The sequence below is a fragment of the Salminus brasiliensis genome, chromosome 22, assembly GCF_030463535.1.
Source record: "Salminus brasiliensis chromosome 22, fSalBra1.hap2, whole genome shotgun sequence".
Taxonomy (NCBI): Eukaryota; Metazoa; Chordata; class Actinopteri; order Characiformes; family Bryconidae; genus Salminus; species Salminus brasiliensis.
In genome coordinates, this window is record NC_132899.1 from 29,023,861 (window position 1) to 29,043,288 (window position 19,428).

Consider the following 19,428-nt stretch of genomic DNA (forward strand, 5'->3'; position numbering starts at 1 on the left):
TAGGTTTTATGGTTGATTTAACGGTAAGATTAAGCTTAGGTTTTAGAGTTGATTTAAGACTAAGGGTAAGATTAAGCTTAGGTTTTAGAGTTGATTCAATAGACAGTCACTTGCATTCATCTTAGAGTTCAGTTGTATTTAAGAGACACACTTGAATGTTAGTCAAATAGGCATCTACAATGATACCCTTTTTTAATAGTGGTTGATGCATGATGTACACATTAGCCTATTTTGATTGAATTCATTTATTATGGTCACATACAAATTCCCCATACGAAGACAGACTGATCATTTTAGTCCTGTCTGGATCGCAGCTTTGCAATTGGTCCATTCATTGCAAAATTTGAGAAATGTACAGAAGATTGAAATGTAGTGAAGTGAAGCTGCCACAATAACCAGAGATCTAGGGTTCGAATCCTGGGTCATGCTGCCTGCCATCAGCATCCACAGCCTGAGGGAGCACAGTTGGTCTTGCTCTCTCCAGGTGGGTAGATGGCTCGCTCTCTTACTCTCTTACATCACTTCAGTGCACGTTGGCTTTGACAGCAGTTCGAAAAGCGGTGGTGGCTGGTTGTACATGTGTCGGAGGAGGCATGTGTCAGGCCTCACCCTCCTAGTGTTGGGAGCATTACATGTGATCGGGGGAGAGAACTAACATGGAGTGTCTGTCTATGTGTATTACTCAACATATGTTCATGTACTGCAGTGGGGTTAAGATAGCCTGAACCTACCTGTACGTGCTGCTCTATGCATATTGCTCATAGTCAGTGGACATCTGTACGGATACTGTGCTGTATAAGGAGTCTCTGTCAGTCCTCTGGCTCTCCAGTGTCCCACTTAGTCTTGGGTTCCTGCCTCCACTTTGCAAAGATGCCTTCTTCATAACCTCCGGTGCCTTCAAACTCCACATCCGGGGAGATGCTCTTCTTCTCCGCTGCACTGTCCTCATTACTCCTCACCACGTCCTAAACGAAGAGAAGAGTTTATCAGTGGAGGCTGGAGCTCTGGAGATCTGCTCCAGAAATTGATCAATTGCCTGAAATTGATAAATTCATAACATTTGAACCCCCACATTTATAATAAATTTACACTATCATTTTTTATTATATTATAATTGAGGGCAGTGGTGGTTCAGCGGATTGTGCACTGGGCTATTGATAACAGGGTTGTGGGTCTGATACCCAGATTCAGGAAGCTGCCAATGTTGGGCCCCATAGCAAAGTCCTTAACCCTCTGTGCTCCTCTAGGTACTGTAGGGATGGCCTCCCACCAGTCCCACGGGCAAGTGTGGTCACTAGTGTGTATGTGTGGGTGTGTTTACTGCACGGAGGGGTTAAAGGCAGAGACCAAATTCCATCTGTATCCATTAAGGAGGTCCTAAACAACGGGACGAAATGCTCAACCCTGTCTCACTTGTTTCCACCGTCGCTTATATATATATATATATATATATATATATATATATATATATATATATACACACACACACACACACACACACACACACACACACCGTGCTGGCGTAAGGGGGGCTTTTGAGAGATGAGTCGAATGAAACGAGTGACTCGTTCAAAGATTCGGTCGGTTGAATCATCGCAGCACAGTGACACCTGGTGGCCAATCAGTGTCAGAACAACAACTTTCGCCTTAAGACCAGCTGAAAGAGACGTGGTTTCATGATTGGTGAAATGAAACACCCCAAAATGATCAGCAGACAGCAGATCTAGGTCTCTTTCTAGATTCCTCTCCTCTAGATTTCATAAATGCCATGATTTACCAAAAATATGCCAATAACTATTAATTGTTGTGTAGTTTTTCAATCACATTTTAGGTCAAAACATCATGAACTCCAATCAGCACCCTGGACTTAAGTGCACCCAAATTGTGGGAGGTGTGTGATATAATTGCCAGTAATAATAATAATAATAATAATAATAATAATCCCCCAATTTTGAAGTAGTGTGTCTAAAAGTCATATTTCAAGTGAATCATTTCAGTTTCGAGGTTACCATCACTACTGCCAGTGCACAGGCCTGGGTTCGACCCCCGATCTAGACGAGCCCCTCATTACAAAGGGTCTCTTAAACTGGATTCATGAACGTGACCTCCAGTTCTCCAGTGTTCTTCAGTTCGGTGCCATATACTCGAGCCAGCTTATGAAGGGATGGGGTCACCGGGATAGATAATCAGTTGATTAGAGGTGATGAGTTGAGCCTTTTTAGCCAGTGCTAGCTATGTTATCTAATATTAGTCTATATGAAAGAATAAAGGATCACTATTGGATAAATTGACCATTAAAATAAAAATAATTCATCACAATAACTGTGTGTGTGGTTGCATGCAGATGGTGTGCACACAGAGTCTGTTAGTATAGTGTGCCTAATAAAGTGCTTGGTGAGTGATATATGTGTGTGTGTATATATGTTGAGTTTAGTTACAGTACAGATCTGTATTTACAGCTAACACACACACACACACACACACACGTACCTCATCATCCTGCTGCAAGTATTTCTCTGCATACTCCAGCATCCGCCTCTGTGTGGCTGTTTGGTTGAAGTATCTTTCTGCTTCCTGTGAACCAAGAAGGGAACCATCATGTTCAGCTCCTCAAAAGCTGATGCAGATGTGGTGGAGAACTCCTCCATTAGACTGCCACTCCAATAGGACGTACTACTGCAGGAGCTGAACAGCGGATTAAGGTTGTGTGCAAATTGGTCAACGACAAGAGATAGATGGTATCACTTCCACAATACTTGCAAAGCAATTATAGCAATTCAATTAGAAACGAACGAGCAGGCGTCCCAATACTTTTGTCCAAATAGCGTACAGCTAACGTTGAAGCTTTTAGGATTTTATTTTGGATCCAGAAAGAGAGAAGTCTAATAGTCCTCTTGGGTTAACCCATATTAGCTCTGTGTAGACAGATGCTAGCTCCTCGGAGCGGTCACAACCGCTAAGCAGTGCATAGTTATTTAAACAAACTGTTTGAACTGGACTGTGCTGACCGGTCGTGGGTAGAAGTGGTGCTGTTGGAGACCCCACTGCTGCCTGTACGCTTGGTAGTACCGCATGTTCTGCTTCATCACGTCGTCTTCAGGGTCAAACAGCATGTAGCTGGAGGCACACGGAACAGCACCGCGGGCATCGTTCACTACAGCCAGAGACAGGGAAAGGTTAAACAAACAGACAGAGCAGTGCTGCTAATATTCATAACCGTGCATAACTGTGCGTCATCACCTGACTTACTTCTATAATAAGCAAACTGGAGATGATGGTACATGGTAGCCACAAACTTCTCCACGAAGAATCCTCCGACATTGGGCATCAGGTCGTCTTCACATTTGACTTTACACCTTAGTGCCTCAATGCAGGCGTCTGAAAGAGGGACAGGGGCTGTTACCCACTAGGCTTGTGCCCTAAAACGCTAATCATAATGAATTCAGACATATTTCAGAGTTTTGATGGGTTCTGTTCCTCAATTCTGCGGTACGTTTTTTTTCTAACGAATAGAGACCTTCGCCTCAAAGCAGTCAGTGATGTAACCATAAGCCCACGGTTCCATTCCACTGATAATTGGGGTTGGTGGCAAATGCTGAGGTCTGAGGTGGGAGGCCTGCACTTCTAGAGGCTTTGCTGGATTTCAGGATCCCAGACTCTCCTAGGATGCAAAGGTTTGTTGGAAGCTAAATGCTAGTACCAAGCAATGGTCATCTCCGTACACCCCAGACTATATTTCAGGTCCTGTCCTTGACCAGTCTACTGGATTTTTAAGAAATGACCTAGGTATGCAACTGCTAACTAAGCCATGCTGTGCTTTGGACTGACCTTATATAACTCAAAATATACTCAATGAAAACCGGCAGGCTTTGTCCAGTGTGGTAGGGTAGGGTATCTTTGCAATAGCAGAGTCCAGTTTGAGTGGATATGTGGCATTGGAGTGTTGACCATTTGGTGCTAGACTTACTTTCATGTGAAGTCATTTCAGTGCACAGCTAATGCTAACCTGCTAAAGAAGAATACAGCTCTTCGTGCCTCACAACATCGACTGCCCCCTCACAGCCCGCAGTGCACAGTGTGTGTTCATGCAGATACTCTCTCAGGGCCTCCTCCATATTGACAGCGGAGCCGCTGTAGTCTCCAGAGGTCAGCTGCAACACCGCATTCAGGAAACTCCGCTAAACCAAAGTGAACACACACACACACACATGCAAGTCACACTCATCAACCAAATAAGGTGGTCTTATTTAAAGAGTTAAAGATGCGGATGCTGATGCTGATGCTGTATAGCACCCTGCTATCTATAAACATGGACTAAAGAATGGACAAAATGTAAGGCTTAAGGCAATACAATGGACAAAAGTATTGGGACACCTGCTCATTCATAGTTTTTTTTTAAATCAAGGGTTTTAAAACGGAGTTTATCCTGCTTTTATGTTGGAGTAACTGTCTCTACTGTTCAGGGAGGAAGGCTGAATGTGAATTTCTGTGAGGATTTGATTGTTGACTACAACAGTGTACATCATTCCATAGAGAACACAGCTCAATGTTGGGGGTGGGGTATATACCCCTTTAGCCCACATCGGCATTAGACATGGGGACAATAGGTTCATATTTGTGTGTGCGTGTGTGTGCATTTGCACATTTGTGTCAGCAATGGCTGCAAGTTAAATTAGCTGACTTTTTTTATTATTATTAGAAGTGGTGTCCACAAACATTTGGACATGTTGGTGTATGTCTCTGCTGATTGACCAGATTTAGGAGAAGGCAGAAATTGGCTGAACTGTTGGTTAATGATCTGACGTGTTTCTGCTCACGGAGCTCGATAAAGCCCGTCTGACCTCATACTCTCTCTCCTCATGATTGGTGAGGGACTCTTCGAGGTCAGGAATGCTGCTGTAGATCTCCATGCGCTCCACCATCAGTGCGTCGCTTGGGTTCTTCTGCAGGTAGGTGTGTGCTGCTGATGCTGCGTTCTCGGTCTCATTCAGCTGAGGACATGCAGAGTCATTTAGAATTCATTAACGCATCAAACTCGGCAAGACCTCCAGTGTTGACTTCACTCTTGGAGATTCCAACTGGAACAGACTAGAGAAAGTATTGCCTTTGCATCCCCCTGTTTTAGAATGCCATAGCAACCAAGCAACACCCTAGCATCTTAAGTTAAGAGCTGAGCAAACCCATGACAAACAGCCGGGATACCATAGCAATCACATGGCAATAGCTGGCACTTACAACCACCTAGCAATGCCCTAGCAAGGACTTGGAAACCGTAGCAACCACCCAGTAACATCATAGTGACTACATGGGATACCTGGAGCCCTGCATCAGCCTAGCACCCTCTCACAACCAACAACACTTCGTAACACCTCAGCAACCTCTAATAACTATCCAGGATACCATAGCAACCATGTGACACACCACAGCTGCCACTATCAACCACCTAGTAGTACCCTAGCAACCACCAAGACATGCATGGAATACTGTTGCAACACCCTAGCTGGCCCTCACAACCAGCAACCACATGAAACACTATTGCAATACTTTGGCTGCCACTTACAACCCCCTAGCAATACCCTAGCAACGGCCTGGAATACCACAGCAACTATCTAGCAAACCATGGCCACCACCTAGTAACATCATAGTGACTACATGGGATACACAGAGTCCTGCAACAGCCTAGGTCCTCTCACAACCAACAACACTTCGTAACACCTCAGCAACCACATGAAACACTATTGCAATACCCTGGCTGCCCCTTACAACCCCCTAGCAACAACCTGGAATACCACAGCAACCATCTAGCAAACCATGGCCACCACCTAGTAACATCATAGTGACTACATGGGATACACAGAGTCCTGCAACAGCCTAGGTCCTCTCACAACCAACAACACTTCGTAACACCTCAGCAACCACATGAAACACTATTGCAATACCCTGGCTGCCCCTTACAACCCCCTAGCAACAACCTGGAATACCACAGCAACCATCTAGCAAACCATGGCCACCACCTAGTAACATCATAGCAACAACATAGGATACCTAGAGCACCATTACAAACACCACGGCTCCCACTTACAACCAACGAGCGACAATAACGCCATTACAATACCATAGCAACCACATATGGGATACCTGGATCACCACTGCAAACACGCCAGCTCCCAGTTACAACCAACGAGCGACACTAACTACCATTTTAGAAAACACAATTACAATACCATAGCAACCACCTTGGAAATCATAGCAACCACATACGAGATACCTGGAGCACCACTGCAAACACCCATTTTTGCCAAAAAAGCCCAAAAACAGCATAGCTAGACACCATATTAATGACCATCTTGCAGCCAAAATGGGCAGCACATGAGCAAGTCTATAGGAAATCAACCCCCCACAGGGTTTGAGGCAAGGGTGGGCTAACAGGCTCGCTAATTGACGGGGTACAGGCCAGAGTGCTGAGCCTAAAGCAAACATTAGTACCTCACTGAGGATTGTGCCGTGTAAGTGAGCACACAGTAAATCAACACAGCTGACCCACCTCATGGTAGGCGAAGTGTAGGTACTGATAGGGCGTCCTTCCCTCAAAATCCTCCGCAATCTCTTTCCTTGGAGGTGAGAAAACAGATGGCGGGAAGCTGAGTTTGCACTTCTTCACGCAGGACGCTCGCAGAAGGACATTCCAGAGCATCTCAAGCCCCCTGTCAGCGAGCTGACCCACGGCAGGGTCACTGGCTAGACCACCACGCCCACAGCTGTGGGAGCAGAAGGCCACGCTCTCCTTCATGAGCCGATACAGACGGAGGCTCAGCTTCAAGTAGGCGATGCTTTCTCTCCAGTTCTGCGCTGCGTAGTGGTCAAGGGCTTGACCGTAAGCAAACTCCAGGGTGAGCAAACTGTCCTTGGGAGCATATTCAGGAAAAACTGCCGCTGAAAGAGCGAAGCAGGCGGTGAGGAGAAACGAGACTCTCCCCACACATGGCTGCTGGGTCATCGTAAGGCTGGACATGTGGCCGTCGGCATAACAGCGTGTTTAAATATATCCAAGCTGAACCAGTCCACTAGAATGAGGATGTGGAAGACTGTGTGTGTGTGTGTGTGTGTGTGTGTGTGTGTGTGTGTGTGAAAACACTTAAGGGACTTGGGGACTTCCGAAATATGTGCAGGGGATCGTATTCAAACAGTCCAATGGAGGGCCGTTGTCTCAAATAACCTGGCCAGTGGTGAGGATCACACCAAACACAGCGGCCATCCCTCCGACTCTTACAGGATTGGAAAATTGGGATGTATCCCATTCCTTTTCCTTCCTCGTTCCCACAGAGCATGACGATGATGTTTAAATAACATGAATGAGGGCTCTTCGAGTGGCTCAGCAGACTAAAATGCTGAGTTGGAGGATCTGAATCCCGAGCCATGCTGCTTCGCCATCAGCAGCCAAAGCCTGAGAGAGCACAACTGGCAGATGGCACGCTCCTCCCCCATCGCTCCGACTGTGATTCTGACCAGCGGAGGTGTGTTTTGGCTGATGGATCAGAGCTGGGGTAACAGCTGTAGTGTGTAATGGAAGAAATCTACATATTGTAACGTTCCGGTGAAGCATGGAGGAAAGAATTAACCTCATCATTGCAGTTTCAGGCAGGGATCCCTGCCAAATTACAGGGATTCAGGTCAATGGTTCACATATTTAAACTCAACAACAATCCCTCAGATTTTTCAAAAACCTCTATCTTATATTTTATATATATATGTAAAATATGTGTAGGGTCATGTAGGGTGGTCTAGTATGCGCGAGTATGCCTGAGTCCCTGTCATTTGCCAGGGCTAGAATATATATATATATATATACACACACACACATACTAGACCACCCTACATGATTAGTTTCTCTGGTTTTACTATTTATACTACTGATCATGTAGGGTGGTCTAGTATGCGCGAGCATGTGTGTATATATATATGTGTGTATATATATATATATATATATATATATATATATATATATATATATATATATATATAAAATCTAAGATAGAGGTCTGAAGGATTATTGATAAAGATAAATATGTGAATCATTGACCTGAGTCCCTGTCATTTGCCAGGGCTAGAATATATATATATATATATATATATATATATATATATATATATATATATATATATATATATAAAATCTAAAATAGAGGTCTGAAGGATTATTGATAAAGATAAATATGTGAATCATTGACCTGAGTCCCTGTCATTTGCCAGGGCTAGAATATATATATATATATATATATATATATATATATATATATATATATATATATATATATAGTAGACCACCCTACATGATCAGTTTCTCTGGTTTGACTATTTATAGGCAGTGTGTTAACGCAAGTTAACATTTGCATTGTATTTCATAACCCATGGACAACATTTCCAACATTTCATTTATTTATTTAATTTTGTTTTTGCTTGCTGACCTGTTCCTGTAAGGGACTCTGAGATGTTCGGGACCTTTACTTGGATGTTGGTACCTACTTCATTTGTAGGTAGGTACATGGGTAGATGGCTAGAAGTACTTTATTGATTATAAAGGAGATTGCTGATTTAAATCTACAGTCATATGCGTGAGATATTGTTTTCTCACACTTACTGTTAGTCATGAGCACTTCCTAGCTCCTTACTGGGCTTCATTTAATTCTGTTCTGTTGGTTTAGCTTTGGTACGTCTCATTTTTTAGAGCTTTAGCTTTTTGTTTTAGCTAAAACGTGCATCAAACAGAAGAACACCAGTGTGGATAGATGCTGCATTCACTCTTGCAGCTGTTCTAGAGAAGAACGTATCTTATTGGGACCCTTTTCATGCTGGGGTAATGCTCACACGGCTGGTGTAGTGGCCCAAACCCAAGTTTCTCACCAATTTTCCCTCTTTAACATGACCTCTATCTGATCAGTTCATGCTCCTAAACCGCAGCGAATGCGCCAGTTTCCAATTTGACGAATGCCGAGTTGGATTGACGCCGCATATCAGATTTCATACCAAAATGGCCTAAACCGGAACTGACTAGGAAGAAGGGATTTGGGCCGCTTTTACCTTCTGGGTGAACCTAATGAGGCCTGATAATGTCTTTTAACTCAAGTTGGGAGATGATCTTCCTTTTAGTTCAGTAATTCTACTTTACTACAGTTGCTGGACATTTGGGCCGTTACCAGTTCCTTATGCCTGTTACTGGGGGGCTACTCGAATTACGTGGCCGCTTAGGGCCAGAGGGAAAGGGTATAGTTGGCACACCAATACTCGGTCAGTCAATTTCTGCTGTTGGTCAAATGCAGATACACGCCGCCTGGGTGGTCGATAAAGGCCCGGGCGCTTCAGCAAATCTGCTTAGGGCCCCATAAAGGCTTCGGCCGGCCCTGGTTCTGGTTCATGTAATCATGTAAACCAGTGCTGGTTAGGCTGGTTAGACTTTCAGCAGCATTAGCCCAAAAGTGCAGCACAAGCCAGAGGAACCACACTAATGCTGGTAGATGCTGCCCCCTCCCCTCCTTTACTGCACTGGAGGAGCTCCACGTTTACACCTAGCTTTAGCCTTAGCTCCGGGGAGAGGGGGAGGGCGCTCTGCGGGACTCTGCGGGACTCTGAGGGGGAAACTCAGGCAGGACAGACAGGAATTAGCTACAGCTGCGTGTAGTCTGTCTCCAGCCAGCCTCTGTCCTCTTTCCTAGGTTATTTTTTAGATTTCCCCTCAGTCTTTTTATTTTATTTAGTCTTGAGCTCGTCGGGAAGATGTGGAGCCTGCCGCTGAGCTTACGGCTGAAGTTAGCGCTGCTTTTGTGGGCTTGCGTGGAGAGCAGCCCGGGGCCGGTGGGAGACATTGTGGTGGATCGATATTCAGTCCCGGAGAGGTGTATACGAGAGGTTAAAGATGGCGACTTCGTCCGTTATCACTACAACGCCACTTTTACTGATGGGAAGCAGTTTGACTCGAGGTAAGACCGGCTCTCTTCCTCAGAGTATGGAGTTCCACCTTAAATGGAGCCGCAGACGGCGCCTCATCTGCGGGGAAAGCCCGGATCACAGCCCGTAACGCGAGTTCCCCCGTGGAGCTGCAGTGGGGCTGCGTCCAGCCTCTCTCACCATCTATCAGCCCTTATTTTCTTCATTTCCCATCGTTGGAAGTAAAGCTCCACACGTAGTTAAGCAGCTGAGATGTTAAATGAACAGAAAAAGATGTAATTAAACCCTTGAATTAATGAATTAATTAGTTGTACTATTTTCAGTGCAAATAAACATACAGCTAGCTTCCAGCCACAGCTGTTTTTGGTGCACCGTCAGGCTAACGTTATTGTTATTGGGGGCAAAATCCAGATGTTCTATCCAGAGGAGAGGGTTTGTAAAGCTGGAGCAGAAAAGTGTGTGTGTGTGTGTGTGTGTGTGTGTGTGTGTGTGTGTGTGTGTGTGAGAGAGAAATGAATGTGCATGCTTGCCACGTACTCACACACAATCACACACACACACACTCTCTATCACACACACACACACTCATTTGTTTCAAGCTGAGGTTCTAACCTCCTTGACCCCTGTACGATTCTTCAGTGCAGGACACTTTTAGAGATACCTTTAAAATTAATACATATAATAATAATAATGATAATAATAATAATGATAATAATCATCATAATTCATAATAAACATTGAAATAAAGCTTTTATTCACGTCTACAGATACCCTAATCTTTTTACTTTGGCCCGAGAAGTGAGGGTGGTGTAGAGTAGTGGCTAACACCACTTTCTGAGTTTGCCCAAGGCAAATTCTGTAGGAGGGGGGCGGTGGTGGCTCTGCGGTTAGAGCAACTGGACGTGTATACAGAACCTATGTGGACAAAAGTATTGGGACTCTTGCACATTTATTGTTTCTTTTGAGATCCGGGTCATTTTGTTGGAGTGACTGTCTCTATGGTCCAGGGAACACATTCCAGTAGATTGTGGAGGAGCATTGCTGTGAGGGTTTGATTACATTCGGCAACAAGAGCATTAGTGTGGTCAGGATGTTGGATGATCACCAACCAGCTTTAGGCATGGTGCCCACAACACTGGCCCTTCACCCTTAAATCCCCACCTTGCTGCATGATCGTTGGTTAAGCTAGTTAATGAAGGCGCTATTGAGAATGCCCCTCTCCTTTTTTCCCCTCCCTTTATTACAGCTATAACCGGGAGTTGCCGTTCTTCAGCGTGGTTGGACAGGGCCGCCAGGTCGCAGGAGTGGACAAAGGGATTGTGGGTATGTGCCTCAACGAGCGCAGGAAGATTACTGTGCCCCCACACCTGGCCTACGGCAGCCAGGGAGCAGGTAACACATCTCCAAAACTCCTGACATTTCTGCATCTTTTCTAGAAAGCTTGCGACGTTTAATTTGCCGGCTTGAGGAATTATAACGATCCTCATAACGGCTCTGCAAGTTCAAATAAAACACGTCACCATGATTGACAGCTGTCTACAATCTCTCCCAATCTCTTTCCCAGGTGACACCATTCCCCCCGACACAACACTGGTGTTTGACCTGCACCTGCTGGACATCTTCAACAGAGCAGACCAGGTGCAGACGCGGGTCATCAAAAGCAGCAAAAACTGCACGCGCTCAGTGATGAGGACCGACTTCGTGCGCTTCCACTTTAACGGCACCCTGCTGGACGGCTCCAAGTTCGACTCCAGGTCAGTGAAACCAAACATTGTCCGATATTAGGATGTCAAGTTTAATCGATGATTATGAATGATATGAATATAAATGTCAGTCTAAAGCTGCAGTCACGTTATACATTTGCAGCTCACCTCGCCTGGTGAAATGGACAGGGGCTGGACCATAAATTTCTGGTCAGCAAGTAGTCCAGCATTTTATTGCTGTTAGCTAACTTAACAGTAACAGTAAAAACCCAAAGTAAATAAATAGTCACCTCCAGTAACTTGATACTGGTGAAAGCTCAGCCAGTCACAGCAAGACAGTGTAGAACTGCTGTGGTTAGCTGGATCTCCTTGGTGTGGCTTAGCAATTCACAGCCTGGCTAACTTTGCTAGCATTAACATTAAAAACACAAAATCTAACGTAGCCACTTATATGACAGTACAGTGCCACACAATGAGTTTTTAGTCATGTGAAAAAATTAGACACCCATGAAAACCAGTAGCTAGCTTGGAGACTAAGGTTCCAGGTTTCTCCTGGACGTCCCAGTCCAGCCAGCACAGGGTGCTCACCTTATTTACCGTCATTAAGCACTGATTTACACAGAGCAGTAAATGCACGTGAAAGCTCAGCACCTTTATATGTATATGTATGTGTGTATGCCGTTGCACAGGCGTGTGTGTGTTGACTTTGCGCTTGTATGAGCCCTGCGCAGCTACGAGCGCTCACAGACCCAGGACGGCTTGGTGGGCGAAGGCTGGCTGATTAAGGGCCTGGAGGAGGGCCTGCTGGGGATGTGCGTGGGTGAAATCAGACACTTTGTCATCCCTCCGTTCCTGGCCTTCGGGGAGAAAGGATTCGGTAAACACTTCACCACAGCGGCATGTAAACACTGTAAACAAGCTACAGAGCTGCGGCTCGTCGGCGGACAGGAAGTGACACGAACACAAGTTTATAATGGGATAGTTCTCTCTATCGGAACAGTAAGTTAATACAGCGAGAGGCGTGCGTCCCCAAAATGGTGACTTTTCAGGAGAGGGAAAAACTGTTCTTAACTCTGAATGGAAGTCAGTGTAAATTAGGAGTTTAAAACAAGTCATTTTAGAGCATTTCTAGGTCCATTCCCCCCAGAATTATTAATAATTCAGTGTTTAGGGCAGCTACAGGGTTCAAACCATGAAAAAAAAACTAACAACTGACAAAAATGGAGATACATTAGTGCATTTAAGTGGACAGCGGCGATATGTGTGCAATAATAATAATAATATAATAAAATAAATTCTTCAGCTTATTAGAGTATTGTCAGATTTACATTACATTTACATTTCTGGCATTTAGCAGACGCTCTTATCCAGAGCGACTTACAAGGTTACTGGTATTACAGAGGTGGGTCAGTGTAGTGTTAGGAGTCTTGCCCAAGGACTCTTATTGGTGTAGCGCAGCATGGTCACCCAGACCGGGAATCGAACCCCAGTCTCCCACATGGTATGGTAGCTCAGTGGCAGGTAGTGGTGTTATCTGTTGCGCCACACCAACCACAAAGTCCTGATCCAGTTTTTATTATTATTTATCACTTGTAGCTACTGACAAAGCTCTCTCGCTCACTCACTCTCTTTATCTCTCTTGGGTTCAGGTAAAGAAATCCCCCCTCATGCCACAGTGGTGTATGACCTCCTGCTTGAGGACCTCCATAACCCTAAAGACGACATCACCGTGGAAATCCAGGAAGTGCCAGAACCCTGCACGCGAAGGTCCGTCGCAGGAGACTACATCCGCTACCATTACAACGGCACCTTCCTCAACGGGGTCACCTTCGATACCAGGTCAGTAGTAGGGTCCCACCTTACAGCTCCACCTTGCTGCCGTACTGTTGGAGACTGTATGATTTGTGTGAGCTATCCTCTAGTCCTTCATCAGTGCTTGGTTTCTGCACTTGGTTTAACATTTTGGATGCTGGACCACTCCCATCCTGGACGATACGTCCAAAAGTATCAAAATGCTCTTCTAATAAATGCGCATGAGCATTGCCTAAAGAATAGGACACTCTGGAGCGCATGAGCTTAAAGTGACCTTACCTAGTGTCGGGCGTCCGCTAGAACAGTGGTTCCCAACCCAGGTCATATGGCCAGTACACACACAATTGTGACTATGGGCATTGAGCACACACACACACACACTTGGCAGCACCCAGGGAGCAATTTCGGGGGTTAGGTGCCTCAGCTGTGCCAGTCCCACTTCTCTAACCATTAAACCCTTTAGCTGGCCCACAGGTGGTGTGTTGGAGCAGAAAACCACTTTACCCTTGTTGCAGAAACTGACCAATGATGAATAGATAGAAGCGGTCTGAGTACTGTACAGCAACAGATGGGCTACAGTCTGTAACTGTACACCTCTATAGTGGAGCTTTACAGACTCCCTCTCCCACACCTGACCTGAAAGAATGGTGGACTTACAGTCTGGACAGATAGAGGAAGTACAAGGGAGGAGTTTTTTGCGTAGACAGTGAGGGCAGGAGAACAGATCGAGTGTTGATGATGTTTTCTTTGTCATTTTCCAGCTACCAGCGTAACAGCACATACAACACGTACATTGGGCTGGGCTATGTGATCTCTGGCATGGATAAGGGTCTGCAGGGTGTCTGCATGGGGGAGAGGAGGAAGATCACCATGCCTCCACACCTAGCATACGGACAGCAAGGAGCAGGTACAGCATCATATACCATAATACGGTTCGCAGCGAACTATTGCGGACCCTTTGTCGATATCTTTTTTTTTTTTAAATGCACGTTAGGGGGTCGAGAACTGGCGGGCAGAGAAAGGCCACGACGACCTGTAGGAGCGCTAAAGTTCAGAACGGTTGCAACCCACCTTTACGTAATTGAGGGAAAAGTCCTCTCTGTTTCATCATCATCAACAACACACAGCGAAAATGAATTTTCAACCACTAGGTGGCGAACAAGCCAATAGATTAGCTACTGTAGTTCAAATGACCACTTCATTTAAATATGTCAACCTAATAGTGTAAGAACTCAAATTGCTGCTATTGCTCGTTATAATGTCTATTTGCTGTAATAATTAGGGCGAGCACGTATTTTTACACTGCTATTACGTGAGGTGACCTTGACTGAGCTCTGCCTCTAAACCCTAGTTTTGCGCTCCCTCTCAGGCAAGGATATTCCAGGGTCGGCCGTGCTGGTGTTCGATATCCACGTGATCGACTTCCACAACCCGAACGATACCGTGCAGGTGGACGTCACGTTCAAGCCCGAGCAGTGCAACGACACCAGTGAGGTTAATGACTTAATCCAGTACCACTACAACTGCTCTCTGCTGGATGGAACCCTGCTCTTCACGTCGTGAGTGATGCCTGCTAAGTTCACTTCCTTCTCTCCATAAATAATGACAAGCCTAACCTTTCCCAACCTTTGTTTGAGGTAATATTCTCAAGTAAGTGATCCGAAGGTTAGCAAAATGTTCATTATTAGGCACTTCTGTAGATACCATGTTATCCCCTATACGTTTTGCAATTATACAGTATATTATATTATTATTATATTTTTATTTATTTATTTATTTATTTTGGTCACAAGATCTCTAATATTTCAACTTCTCCCATCAATGGAGCAAAGCTCACTGTTCTACTGCCATACACAGCAATACAGGCTGTTCCGTTTGTACATACAACACCATTAAGGTTGAAATATGGTCAAAACTTTGCTTCTAGGATAAAAAAATAATATTTTATAATATGTTATAAAACAAAAAAAGACTATTTTTGAAGAATAAAAAAATTCAAAGGTAATTTATATATACCAAGTTTAGTTGAGAAGTCATTATTTAGTAGAAAATGTAAATGTTAAATCATACTGAGCAATATTATCAGTTATCAGAACTTTTACCCCCTTTAAATCAATATCAGCCCTCTCAAGTTTATATGCGGCGGACCCTAATTATGAATGACTGACGGGTCGCACCTTCTAAAGCCAGAAAATTAGGGTTTTTTAATGGAACAATGTATTTAACTGTTTCTCTTATTAGCATCAACACCTAATTGGCAATCAGCCCTTGTTTTGCAGCAGATCATCAGTACAGTAGGTTACTGTGTATTGACTTTGTGGGTTCTGATCCGTGATGGTTGCAGGAGCGATTACGACGCTCCTCAGGATGTGGTGCTGGGGGCGGATAAAGTGATCGACGGGCTGGACGAGAGTTTGAGGGGCATGTGTGTGGGCGAGCGGAGGACCGTCCTAGTGCCACCACATCTGGGCCATGGAGAAAGAGGAGGTGAGGGACGAGAACAGTTGTGAGCTAAATTGTGACACCTCTGTTCAAGTAACTTTTTTTTTTTTTTTTATTAAATTTTATCATTATTATTAAAAGTAGGTTAAATCCTCTACTGAAAACAAGCTTAAATGTTTCTCCATATTTTAGTGCACTATTAAAAATGTTTAATCAATTAAAATATTGGGGAAAAATAAGAGGCATAATCTGTGTGAGTGCCACATTTTCCCAATTTGGAAATTTCAGTGAATTATTAGTTTTTGTACATTTAAAAATACAGAAATTTGTAGAATATTCTATATTTGTGTGAAATGGTCATTAAATGCAAAATGTATTATAACTGTTTGTTTGTTCTTTTAGCGGGAGATGTTCCAGGCAGCGCTGTACTGCAGTTCGAGCTTGAGCTGGTGTCCATACTTAAAGGCATTCCTGAGGGCTATCTGTTTGTATGGCTGGAGGACAGTCCAGTTGAGCTCTTCCAGGCCATGGACATGAACCAGGACAAAGAGGTCCCCCTAGAGGAGGTGCAATTAGTGGTTAATAATCATTCAGCTCAGCGTTAACTGCCGTGAAAAAAAAAATATATAAAATGTATCTACAGTGGCTCCTGTCAATGGGTGAGATAAATATTAGGCAGCAAGTGAACAGTCAGACAGGTCTTGTGGGGTGTTACTTGCAAACAGTGGTCAGTATCTACTCAGTGCTCCAAGAAAAAGGACAACCGGTGAACCGGCGACAGGGTCACGGGCCCCGAAGGCTCATTGATGCGATCCATGAAGGCCCCACATGCCTCACAACTGGCAGGACTTAAAGGATCTGCTGCTAAAGCTTTGGCACCAGACACCACAGAACAAATTCAGAGGTCTTGTGGAGTCCATTCCTCAAATGGTTGGATGTGTTGTGCCGGCACAAGGGGGGGTCTACTCAGAATTAGGAAGGTGGTATTAATGTTATGGCTGTATGCTTTTCTTTTTTAATCTGGAATCAACAGTAAAGACTATGAACAGTGTCTACTTCAGTACACCAGGTGGTGCTGTTAGGTCTTCTACTGTTTGGATGGGAAGCATGTCTAGCTGTTAAATCAGCACAGCAGAATGTGCTGGTATTAGATATTATTATTATTATTATTATTATTATTATTATCATATTTAAGAGTTAGTTATTTGTATTACACCAGAATAAGCCTATTGGTTTTACTATTCGTGAGCCCTAGTTTAGTAGTAAAATGGGATAAGATGTTGCCTGAGTAATGCAAACTCTCCACACTGACCACCAGGATTGAACAAAATTCAGATTGAATTGAGAATGACCCCTAAATTCCAATTCAGTTCTTGGAAGTTGAATTGAGATTGCAAACAGGAAGCAGGAAATAGAATTGGAGTTTCATGAAATTCAAAGAAATGTATGATACAAAGTTAACATACATTTAACAAATATTACATATGACAACAACATGAATTTCAAATAGATATTATTGTATGGACTTTATGTACTTTATCATAGTTAAATTAAATAAATTGACATTGACATTGTATAAAACAGATCATTAAAATTGTAATAACTTTTTAAAATCGTGGAAAATGATAGGACAGTACTTCATTTCCCAGAATACAAAAAATGAAGATATTGCTAATTATTCAACATTAAGGGAAAGCATGCTTAATGTTAGTGTCTGTACTTTCATTTGGAAGAAAAATATATATTCTCACTGATGAGAACAAACGAATTTCTCAGAATTGCAATAAATTCAGTTCAGCCTCCAGTAGAGTGGATTCAGTTCAAATGTATTCATTGAATTGAATGAAATTCTGAATTTTGCACAGCCCTGCTGACCACACTGATCTCGGTCTTTGCTTTGTTTCCAGTTCTCAGAGTTCATCAAGCTGCAGGTGGCGGAGGGCAAAGGTCGTCTGAAGCCAGCACAAGACCCTGAGGTCGTCATCGGGGACATGTTTAAAAACCAGGACCGGAACAAAGACGGTCGCATCACTGCCGAGGAGCTGAAGCTGAAAGTGGAGGAAGATGCAGAGAAAGCAAAGAACCATGATGAACTCTGAGAGAGAGAGAGAGAGAGAGAGAGTACAAGTGAGCGAGAGACACTCAGAATGAAACACATTCATACATGCATTAACGTACACAGTGAGGGTAACCAAGTGAGATTATCAGTCACTGAAAAACAAAACTCAGGAGTTAAATTTTTTGCTGAGGAAAAAAACAAACAAACAAACAAACAAACAAGTACATTGACACCCAAGTGTTTCTACACTGTATTTTTTATATGGTTGTTTTTGAAAGAAAATAATGTGCTGTTTTCCTGCATTTTATATATGTGGAAGAGACCTTACATTCCTTTTCCAGTGGGCTGGATCTAGTTGTGTTTATTAGTTGGTAAATCTTTGTCATTTTGTGTGTTTTTTTTTTTTTTGTAAGAATTGTGGCTGAGTTTGCAACATGGAAACATTTCTTGTATGAAATGCAGTTTTTGTTACTGTGTTTTATCCAGTAAAACAGTATTTTAAAATATATAGATCACCTGGTCATTCGTCTGTTTGGGTATCCACCAGTTGCAAGCAGCCTTGCAACCTTTACAGAACTATGACAAAAAAAAAATCCCACTCAGAGAAATATGACCACGTAATGCTGTTTTGTCTAAATACGTAAATACATTATATTAATAATTTTAAATATGAATGTGTATTATGTAAACGGATGTGCGGTCAGATCATTTGTTATTGTGTAGTAGAGTTGCATGGTGCCAAATTGTTTCCACCATATTACCTTTATTAGAACTTTATCCTGAGTGTTAATTTTATTAGAACTTTATCCTGAATGTCACCTTCATTAGAACTTTATCCTGAGTGTTAATTTTATTAGAACTTTATCCTGAATGTCACCTTCATTAGAACTTTATCCTGAGTGTTAATTTTATTAGAACTTTATCCTGAGTGTCACCTTTATTAGAACCTTATCCAGAGTGTTAATTTTATTAGAACTTTATCCAGAATGTCACCTTCATTAGAACTTTATCCTGAGTGTTAATTTTATTAGAACTTTATCCTGAATGTCACCTTCATTAGAACTTTATCCTGAGTGTTAATTTTATTAGAACTTTATCCTGAATATCCCCTTCATTAGAACCTTATTCAGAGTGTCACAATTTATTAGAACTTCATCTTGAATGTCACCAGTATTATAACTTTATCCTGAATGTCACCCTTATTAGAAATCCCACTCAGAGAAATATGACCACGTAATGCTGTTTTGTCTAAATGTGTAAATACATTATATTAATAATTTTAAATATGAATGTGTATTATGTAAACGGATGTGCCATCAGATCATTTGTTATTGTGTAGTAGAGTTGCATGGTGCCAAATTGTTTCCACCATGTTAATTTCATTAGAACTTTATCCTGAATGTCACCTTCATTAGAACTTTATCCTGAGTGTTAATTTTATTAGAACTTTATCCTGAGTGTCACTCTTAT

General features: G+C 43.1%; 2 protein-coding genes across 2 annotated transcripts; one reads left to right on the forward strand and one right to left on the reverse strand.

Moving 5' to 3' along the window:
• Window positions 1-809: 809 nt before the first annotated feature.
• Window positions 810-7,012, reverse strand: LOC140544295 (endoplasmic reticulum protein SC65-like). The gene is made up of 7 exons (XM_072667769.1): window positions 6,545-7,012; window positions 4,842-4,991; window positions 4,007-4,178; window positions 3,250-3,378; window positions 3,009-3,154; window positions 2,491-2,574; window positions 810-965 (listed from the first exon to the last, which is right to left on the reverse strand). The coding sequence occupies exons 1-7, from the start codon at window positions 7,010-7,012 to the stop codon at window positions 810-812; spliced, it is 1,305 nt and encodes a 434-aa protein (XP_072523870.1).
• A 2,557-nt stretch (window positions 7,013-9,569) lies between these two features.
• Window positions 9,570-18,468, forward strand: fkbp10b (FKBP prolyl isomerase 10b). The gene is made up of 10 exons (XM_072666939.1): window positions 9,570-9,974; window positions 11,189-11,334; window positions 11,507-11,696; window positions 12,377-12,522; window positions 13,295-13,484; window positions 14,219-14,364; window positions 14,827-15,016; window positions 15,802-15,944; window positions 16,302-16,465; window positions 17,807-18,468. The coding sequence occupies exons 1-10, from the start codon at window positions 9,772-9,774 to the stop codon at window positions 17,996-17,998; spliced, it is 1,710 nt and encodes a 569-aa protein (XP_072523040.1). The 5' UTR covers window positions 9,570-9,771; the 3' UTR covers window positions 17,999-18,468.
• Window positions 18,469-19,428: the final 960 nt, after the last annotated feature.